This window comes from Glandiceps talaboti, chromosome 4 (genome assembly GCF_964340395.1).
Source record: "Glandiceps talaboti chromosome 4, keGlaTala1.1, whole genome shotgun sequence".
NCBI lineage: Eukaryota > Metazoa > Hemichordata > Enteropneusta > Spengelidae > Glandiceps > Glandiceps talaboti.
In genome coordinates this window covers 14,030,820-14,041,006 of record NC_135552.1, presented here as the reverse complement: position 1 = coordinate 14,041,006, position 10,187 = coordinate 14,030,820, and the positions used below count along the sequence as shown (strand labels likewise).

General features: G+C 37.4%; 1 protein-coding gene across 1 annotated transcript; it reads left to right on the top strand.

The window, feature by feature from the left end:
- Positions 1–1,498: 1,498 nt before the first annotated feature.
- Positions 1,499–9,063, top strand: LOC144434199 (cytochrome P450 2U1-like). Its single transcript, XM_078122653.1, has 5 exons — positions 1,499–1,976; positions 6,285–6,419; positions 6,747–7,402; positions 7,947–8,271; positions 8,834–9,063. The coding sequence occupies exons 1-5, from the start codon at positions 1,499–1,501 to the stop codon at positions 9,010–9,012; spliced, it is 1,773 nt and encodes a 590-aa protein (XP_077978779.1). The 3' UTR covers positions 9,013–9,063.
- The last annotated feature ends 1,124 nt before the right edge of the window (positions 9,064–10,187 follow it).

The following is a 10,187-nucleotide window of genomic DNA, read 5'->3' as shown; positions in this document are numbered from 1 at the left end:
TTCTGTTCTCCTTAGATTGCGTCCTATATAAGATATAGCTTATTAGTAAGGACGTTTACTCTTGAATTCTGGACAATACCAACAAACACCAAGTTCAAGCTGAGTAACACTAGTAGTTCAACTTTTTCTCAATCGTAATGTTGTTGTTGTTGTTGTTGTTGTTGTTGTTGTTATTGTTGTTATTGTTGTTGTTGTTGTTGTTGTTGTTGTTGTTTTTAAAAATGATATCACTTGTTTAATGAAATTATCAATGTATTTCAGGATTTTGAGTTGTCATTGAAGAGTACCTGTATGATTGATTTTGCAAGTCGAAATTAAATTCAAAGGGGTTTATTTTTATCTGGGAAAAACATAGGCGTGACTGTGTGAGTGAATGAATAGTCTGGCCAGACATTGTATGATAGAGGACTCGATAACTATTGAATAACCATGCGAATTATCGTCAATGTTAAATAGATAATCGCTGCAATTCCAATCTTTGAAAGTAAATTAACTATCTTATAATCAGACTTTTGATCAAGAAATAAGCACACGTCATAAATATTCCAGGTTTAATTTCTTACCTTGCACTTTTCTCATTTTCTATCGATTTACAAGATCATTAAAGAATTTCATTAATGAAAGACGAATTAATTTGCATATGTTAATGTCTGACGGGAACATCAGACTTTGGGAGGAGGTGATAGTGTTACGGATGACAGAAATGCAACTTTCTAATATTCGCAAGGTTTTGACGTGACACAAGGTCACAGTGAACTCTCGTACTTGCTGTCAAGGTCAGAGGTTAGGGAATTAATACACCATCAGGATCAAAAACTCAATACTGTACTACATATTGGAGTGAAGCTAAATAAGGGGTCCCAATTGGTCCAATTACTCGTAGATGAAGGGCCTACATCAATGCTACAAATGCTAAAGGGTATACACACCTATACATGTAGCTGTAAAATCGCACAGAGTCGAAAATCTCAAAGTTCTGCTACAAAATAATGCAGACATCCAAACCAGGGATGGGAAGTACTGGCTGGCAATACATTACGCTGCAGAGTCTAGTCATGTTGACATCATCAAAGTTCTACTGATGAACCATGCTTCTAGACATCACAGAGTAGAGATAGCAAATGCCGACTGTGTATTAGATTGCAGTGATTCGGTGTGACTTGTAAAAGGGAAACAAAACAGAAGTTTGGCACTTTATCAGTGTAGATATGTCAGCAAACGAACTCTCTTCTTCAATTCGTGGAAGAGTAAAACTCCCCTCGATGTGGCTGACTTTGGCAAAGTGTTGAAATCCGGATTGGGTTCTAATCCAGAACCACGAGTGTTTCAGTCCATTAAGAAGGAATATGCGGAAGGAGATTTAGACATTGAAGCCATAAAAGTGCTAGTCAGGGAGGGAGGGGCCCCAGTCACGTAGGGGATGATCGACAACAAACACCAGTACACTCAGCAGTTTTGTAAGGAAAGCTTAGCGCTGTTACAACACTAGTTGAAGATTATGGGGCTGATCCAAACACTGAAGATAGTGAGGGGAATACACCAGAGTATCTTGCAAAACTCAATGAATTGCATGATATTGAGCAGTGGGTTTGTTAATGAGGCCATCAAATACACAACTCCGCAAAACATCTCATCACCAGATGTAGTAGAAGTATCAGCTAGTTACAAAGATGCAATGCCACAAGCTTCATCAGACATACCCACAGTCGTGAAAGATGAGCAAATAGTGTCTGCCTCAAGAGGGGCTACACCAGAATCAGTTCATGGCAGAGGCTGTGAGAGGGGACTGGTAGCATATAGTGAATGTTTGAATGGGAGTAGTTCTAAAGGAGGTGATTCTGATAGCAGTTCCCCTTATGAAGATGATATTAAAGGTGATCGTGAAATTGAAAAGTCTGAGAAACTTAAATTGTCTGTAAATGCAAAGAATGCAATTTGCCATCGGGATCAATCTGATCAAAGTGGTGGGAGCAGCTGTATGCCAACTACAGTAATGTAAACCTGCAGAAGATATAAGGTTCAACATTGCCTTGATAAAAACAGAAAACTTGTAGATGGCGAAGATAAGGATGATGATGATGATGATAATAATAATAATGTGCATGTGCATGTGCATGATGATATGCATGGTGATAATGATGTGAACTCTTCATATCTCACATTAGAAGTATTTGTTTATCAACTCATCAACATCTCACTAGTAAATACAGAACTTTTATCATTGGAGATGTGAAAGTTTTCGAAATTTGGTTATAAGTGCGAAAATGAAGTTCAACAATGGCATTGATACCAGAACTCCCACTCCAACCCGCACCCCAAAACAAATGAAGTTCACTTAGTGAATTTGTGTGACAGTGTGCGATCATCCCATATACACTTTGTGTGATTAGAAAAGAAAAAAACTAATACTTTGATTTTTGATCTAGATCACACTGAGATTCCACTTTCTTCTTTTTGATTGCATGTTTGAGGTTCACGTAGGTGAAACTTGAGCTGTAAATAGATTCCTTATTGTGACCATTGTCAATGTACATGTATCTATAACCCAGAAAAGTTTGAAGTAAATATTAAACAATTGAATTTAAATGGTACATACCTCATTTGGAAAAAGTGTGATGTATGAAGTCGTTTCACACCAAGTTGTACGTAATAACAGTACTATATATGCACATGACTAATTAATATTCTTGGATGTTTACCAAAATCTATTCATTACCATATGGAAGATATGTGACAAGTTTCATTTGCGGGTTTTTTTTCGATATCGTGTCCACAGACACACACACAACCCCCCCCCCCCCTTACTGGAGGTAAAAATGGAAATAAATGAACAATAACTTGAAGATTGGTTGCAAATCAATCCCATGACGATAAATAGCATTTCACGAACCATCCAAATTAAGCTATTACTTACATATTGTAGACACGTTGCAGCAATTATGTGTGGCTAACACCTTTTAGATCATGTATATAGAGAATACAGAAGCAGATAAATATACAAATTCATTATTTTTGGTGCTAATATAACATTTTACTCAATGGCAGTCATATTTGTAGTCAACAATCATGACGTACCACATAACCAGACTACATTCGCGTGTCTACCCCCATATTAACCAGGTTTATACTTTCTTTTGAGACATTGACCTTTGGCCTTCACATGGATCTCCAGGTTCAATTAATCACTATCTCAGCAGTTTCCTGCATTATCACAGACACTTTGTAGTATTTATTTGTTGCCACCAATTTCTTTTAAATCATGTCCCCATTGCATTCAGTTACATAGAAGTAAAGTATTTGAGAGCTGTGTCTTCTAAGAAGAATTGTTTCTCTTGTGGCATATAGTAAAGGTAACACACGTTAAAGTAAATGGTATATGCATCTCATCAAATTGGACTCCCTTCAGCCTCGTTTGACCCTCAAACCTTGTACGTTAGATTCTGGAAGCTTTCGAAATGAAATATTTGTAAATATATAGTTATTTCTATCTCTGTTTTACTGCTGTGTGCGTCTTTAAGAAGAACAAAGGCGAGGTTGATTTTATCTTGGCTCCATTTCAAAAGTTGTTCACACAAACCCTTCATCCGCAACCTCTATTTAAAAAATTGAATTTAACAATTAGTTTATCGGCCTAGCAGAGACCTGCTGTACAGTACTCGGGTGAGGCATTCTGGGAAATAAACATAAACGCTCCTAAATCACCTGAATCCTTGTATAAACAAAGCTGAGAGCTAGTGTTTCAAAAGATGCAAAGTTCCCTACTTTGCTTTCCAAAATTCCATTGCCCAAAAACTAAAATAAACAAAATACTAAACAAATTTATCGACCAGTGTCGAAGCCCTGTGCACTACTGACGGATAAAATCGACCACTAATAGAGATATTGTCTTTTGTAAGTAGGTGAACACGTACAACAGAATATATCTAAAGGTTGCTGACGACAAGAAAATGGCACAGAATGCACCTAGTGCAAACTTAAACTATCAGACCACAATAGTGGGTCTGAGCTGAGAGTGAGAATGGAAAGATCTCTTGAATGCTATTCGTACGAGTAATAACTTGTTGACATGACGTTTTCATTGGCTGATTTCTAATCTTACAAACCACCCTTTGTGCATGCGCAATGAACTGTATGACTCTACCGGATGATTGCTGACATTGCCCACCTTCACGGCATTGATATTTGCCCTTACAAAACAGAAACTTGGAACTGTTTTACTTTCGACAGTTCGGTAAGTGTTCGTGAAATTTCTACAACCTTATTATAACTTCCGACACAGTGATCTTTCAAACATCTATTTTGTAATAAGTATGAAAAAAGTGAATTTTGTTTGCACAGGTTGTAAAGTAAAGTTTATTGTTTTCACTTCGAAGTATCGCCCATTTGTATGGTTTCCATGTCGACCTATACTGTTCTCAATCATTTTACTTTACTCTAGACAGCTGGGGTAGCTAGACATTCGAACAAAACAGGCTGATTAGATAAACCCGATAGACCCTGAAGGCGTTTTCTTTATTTTGCAAGATGTTATTGTTGTTTGGTGTTCTCCTGGCTTGGGTTATGGCACCTCGTTTATGCTACATGTCAGACAGTAAATTATTGCTGTCTGACATACAGTAAATTGCCGTCTGACATTTGCTGTTTTTTATAAATATAGTGTATATGCAAGTGTCAGTGTTTGTGTGTGTGTGTTGGGGGAGGGGGTGTCTGTGCTTGTTATGTGACCAGGGAGTGAATAACTATCACATTCACTATTTGAATACTTACAAATGGTGCACACAAACTTTTATAACATTGGCCTCTTAGTGTCGTTCTGACCCAGATTTGTGTTAACATTTTATGACTGTTTGTGTACATTTAGAGAAGCGCACATGGGCAGTAGAGATTCTATAAACACAACGAATTGAAACAAAACCTCTGAAGCGTAGCTAGCTCTCTAATACCATGAATTTATAAACCATTGGTTCACAATGCTTTCATGTGATTTAGGGTTTTTTGAGATCGAACATGTTCAAAAGAAGGTGTCACCCACGATGTAGTGAAAATTCCACACTAAAAAGTGCACTTACATTGTACAAGGTGCCACACTGTACTGTATACATATGGTCACCTTCAGCTATTCAAATAACAACGTAATGTCAAGATCTCAACTCCTTCACAACAGAGAGTACTATGGTGCATATGTAGTTGTTCAATAATAAGAACAAAAGTAAGATTTACTTACAGAATGAACCTTGCGCGATATTCTAAGGTGGGTAAATATCCGGGGCAAATCTAGACGAGGTCGAGAAGTCATGGTTCACTGCCCTGTAGTATCAAAGATTTTCTATGGCTGATCCAAACCAATGGTGACCATTCTGCAAAACGCAGAGACTGCATTATATATATGGTTTTTTTTTCCGATTTTTACTTCTTCTTTTTTCTCACGGTACTATAAAGAAAAGAACTAAAGTAGTGGAAATACAGGAGTCATTTATATTGTCGTCTTTATCATCTTAAAAAGAAGTAAAAATCTTAAAAACAAGTAAAAATCGAAAATATAAAGAAAACTGCAGATTCTGAAATACTGTTCCTCCTACGCCTATGATAGAACGTATAACATGGTTTAGCCTATTCCGCATGTATGTATGTGTGTGTGTATGTATGTATGTATGTATGTATGTATGTATGTATGTATGCATGCATGCATGCATGCATGTATGTATGTATGTATGTATGTATGTATGTATGTATGTATGTATGTATGTATGTATGCATGTATGCATGCATGCATGTATGTATGTATGTATGTATGTATGTATGTATGTATGTATGTATGTTTTTGTTTATTCATTCATTCATTCATTCATTCATTCATTCACTCTCATTCATTCATTCATTTTATATTATTTTATGTATTAATTTGTTTTTGTTTGATTGTTTTTGTTTATTTTATTGCTTTCGCTTCATCACTGTCTATGCACATATTGTATCTTGTTTGAAAGACATTTTGACGGTGTATTGCGTTCAAATACCCTATAAATGTATCATCAAAATACAGAATAATTTATCATTCTCGTTTCATTTGCTATAATCTTACAGGCACCATGTGGCTGCTTTCATTAAGCACCCAGTCTATTTTAATCATCGCTGTGTTACTACTAGTTTCACTACAGTGGTATTTTCGCTGGTTTCACAAAACTAACTTACCTCCAGGTCCGTCGTTTTGGCACCTGATGAAATGTTACCGAAAACACAAAGGCAGAATACATGAAATGTTTGCCGATTTGATCACTTTGGTCCAGTATTTTGTATCAAAGTTGGTAGGAAAAATGTGTTCGTTATTAATGGTAACGAGGCAGTGAAAGATGCATTGGTTGGTCATGCTGAAGCCTTCGCTGAGAGACCATCCATTGATAATTCAGCACTTTACTCGGGAGGTAGGTTGATAATACAATTATTACCAGTTAATATTGTGAATCAAATACAAACTTTAGCTTTCAGAAAAATTTCATTCTGATACGTGAAATTATTATTTGCTAAATACATTTTTTTCAAAGCAGTTTTAAATCCTGTAGAATTTGAGTTGTGGAAACCACATGTTTAAAATATCACATTCTCTCTCTCTCTCTCTCTCTCTCTCTCTCTCTCTCTCTCTCTCTCTCTCTCTCTCTCTCTCTCTCTCTCTCTCTCTCTCTCTCTCTCTCTCTCTCTCTCTCTCCCCATTTTCCTATTTATACAAATGTGTTTTATTTCTCATCTTCCAGGGGTTGCTTGGTGTAAATATGGTGAAATATGGAAACTTCGTCGTCGTTTTACAATGGGGGCGCTACGATATTTCTTCGGTGCTGGCAAACGAAGTCTAGAAAACACAATAAATGTGGAGTCCCGCCACCTAGTACACGCCATCAAAGAAAATAATGGGAAACCATTCGACATGAGGCCTGTCATGCACGCTGCTGTCGCAAACATTCTCTTTCAATTTTGCACTGGAAAACGTTTCGACTATGCGGACAAACAATTCTGTCACATGCTGCAATGTATAACTAGATTTTTCTCACGTCCACCATCGGGGTTTCGTACCCCAGCATTCCTTCGGAAACTGATAGCATACTTCAAAAACGAAAACGATATAGATCCGGACGAAGATAGCCTGCAAACTAAGCATCTTCTGGAAGACTTTATCCGAAAGGAGAGAGACAGACACCAGTTAACCTTTGACCCGAACGATCCTAGGGATATTATTGATTTACATTTATTGGAAATGAAGCAAGGGGAGTCAGAGAAGCAGAGTGTGGTGATGACAGATGATTTCTTGGTGTGTGATATATTTGATTTGTTGCTGGGAGGATCAGATACAACGTCACAGACTATGATGTGGATTATTCTCTACTTAGTCACACATGTTGATCTACAAACCACGGTACGTAGCATTAAGCTTATACATATATACAGTAATTGACATATTTAATTTCATTTTATATTTTATGTTTCTATTTTATCCATTTTTTATAATTCAAGTTTAATATCGTATCATCGCTGAGTACAGTTACCTACGTCTCCTGAACTTATTAACTTATAAAGCGGGTTTTTCAGTTGACCCTCGACTTGAGTTGACTTTGCCCCCTGCCACTTGATAGTAGCTCTTGGAAATGATCAAGGAACTACGATACATCTACGTTCAACCTTAACGGAGATGCGTCGGTGTTATCGTATGGAAGCGCATATTTCCAGAGCCATCGCAAACTAAGTTTAGGGAGAATACAATATTGAATCTCTGATGAAAGGGTATGGATGAAAAAATGTCGAAGCAAATGGGACAACAGGTGGTACTGAACTTGACGATTCAATGGTGGTACTTTTAGGTTTCATGGAAATATATTTCTACTCGTGTAATGCCTTCTTATATTCGAATTGTACTCATTAAGTCACACTTTTACGAATTCTACAACTATTTTTCCACACAGCTGCAGAAAGAAATGGACGCTGTAATTGGTAAGAACAAATCCCCTTCCCTGGATGACAGATCAAAACTTCCTCAAACCGAAGCTGCCATTTCCGAAGTCTTACGTCTCAGTCCGACTGCACCTCTGGGTCTTCCACATTCTACAAGTGATGACGTTACCTTTCGTGGTTATGCCATCCCCAAAGGTTCATTGGTGTTCTTCAATATTTGGTCAGTCCATCACGAGGCAGATCATTGGTCCAAACCTGGAGAATTCAAACCCGATAGATTTCTAAACAGCGACGGTCAATATATCAGAGCAAATGCTTTTATGCCTTTTGGTACAGGTCAGTCCGAAAATTTTCTTGTTTTCAGTCTTGCAATAGCAGCTTCGTTTGTATGAGATATCTGATGCTGTGAGTTGAAATATCATCATTTCACCCTAGTGCACATGTACAGACAGTATAGGGTATTAACCGGTAATCAACTGTTTGGTATTTATGTGGAAATTCGTTGCAATCTTGTCATTGTGCACGCTGTAACTGATAGACAGAGACCATGTACCATTACCATTACCGTCAGACTATTTCGAACCAAATACTCTTGAGACTTCACTCTTTTTCTTAATATCTTGTACGCCTCTAATGTACACAGACAGAAAGAATTTGTTACAAAATTAAACTTAACGAATGACCATGATTAAGCATATATATAAGAGCGCCAGCAACGACGGATCTTTCAGTCTAACAGAAGTATCCAACTCGAAGTATCATACAAAGCTATTAGTCAAACTCCGCGATTTTTTCTTTAAGCTAATTGTTATGTATACAATGTAAGAGCGCCAACAACGACATTGTAGATACTTCAGTCTACTCCAAAGTGAAACTCCAGGACTTTTTTCTTTCATAGGTAAGCGTCTCTGTCTTGGTGAACAACTTGCAAAAGCAGAACTATTTCTATTCATGGTGAATCTGCTTCAGCGATTTGATCTGAGGTTGCCGGACGACAAACCCAAGCCAACCTTGGAGGGAAAAGTTGGTGCACTTTGGACACCGCAAATTTTCCAAGTATACGCGTCTGAGAGATAAATACATATCAAAGACTGCTTAATGCGAATTCATTTTGCTTTTTTCCCGTGTAAGCGCCATTTTCAAAAACTAAATTGTACATGGGGTTCAATATTGCTTTAAACTAAAATTAGAAGAAGAAACTTTTTTAAGGTACAAGATTGACAGATATATCATACACTGGAGTCATGATGGGCGAGTGGTTAGAGAGGCCGGCTTGAATCGCTGCCATTTGTTTCTGTGTCGTTGACGTCCTTGGGCAAGATTTGAACCACGACTGTGCCTCAGTCAACCCAGCTGTATAATTGGGGACATGGTAGGATAGAGGTTGCAATTAATGATTTAATCTATGCGCTTATAAAGGCTGCAAAGGGAGTTCAGGAAGTATAAAGGGCCATTGTGCCGCTATAGACCTGTGCCCAGGGGTATTGTAATAACGCTTTGAGCACAAAGTGGGAAAGCGCTATATAACAATAGCACCAATGGCATTGTAGAACAAGTGTATTTGGCTGTTGCTATGGGAGTGGTCTTGTTGCTAGGCATATTTGCATACATTTTCGTAAACTTTATTCAGTGGCCTACCCTTCCCAGTTTCATCTTTGCAATATAAACCATCACGTGGATGTTGCTGTGGGCGTGGTCTTGTAGCTAGGCATATTAACATACATTTATTGATTCTTTATTCACTTACCTACCTATCTCCTTATCCCTGTAATATGCATTATCACTTCACTGTTGCTAAGGGGGTAGCCATGGTTGCTAGGGCAAGTTGTGCCAAAATGTTTAAAAACAAAAATTGCAGATAACACCTATAGAAATCCAGAAACATCTCTAACAAGTTTCAGTCCCATTCACCATGTAGTTTTCAAGATACAAGTTTTTGACAAAAATGTAGGCCTAATTTGCATATTGCGGCATATTGATTATCATATTGTGACTACATTTTCATGTACACATCCCTATAGGCATCCCCATTAAATTCTAGTAGTTTTGAATTACAGATTTTTGACCAAAATGACACATTTTAGCCCTAATTTGCATATCACTGATGAGACTATCATATCAAGAATGCACCTTAATCCAAACACCCCTTAAAACGTTCCCACCAAATCTCAGCCCAATCTGCTCAGTAATTTTGTAGACTTTGAACAAAAAGACATATTTTATCCCTAATTTTTATATCACCGATGGGATCA

Bases quoted from the DNA above. Each gene is read 5' to 3' on its own strand.
- LOC144434199 (XM_078122653.1), top strand. From the start codon at position 1,499: ATGGGGCTGATCCAAACACTGAAGATAGTGAGGGGAATACACCAGAGT. The intron at 6,420-6,746 runs GTAGGTTGATAA...CTCATCTTCCAG, and splicing joins TTCAGCACTTTACTCGGGAG to GGGTTGCTTGGTGTAAATAT. The intron at 7,403-7,946 runs GTACGTAGCATT...TTTTCCACACAG, and splicing joins ATGTTGATCTACAAACCACG to CTGCAGAAAGAAATGGACGC.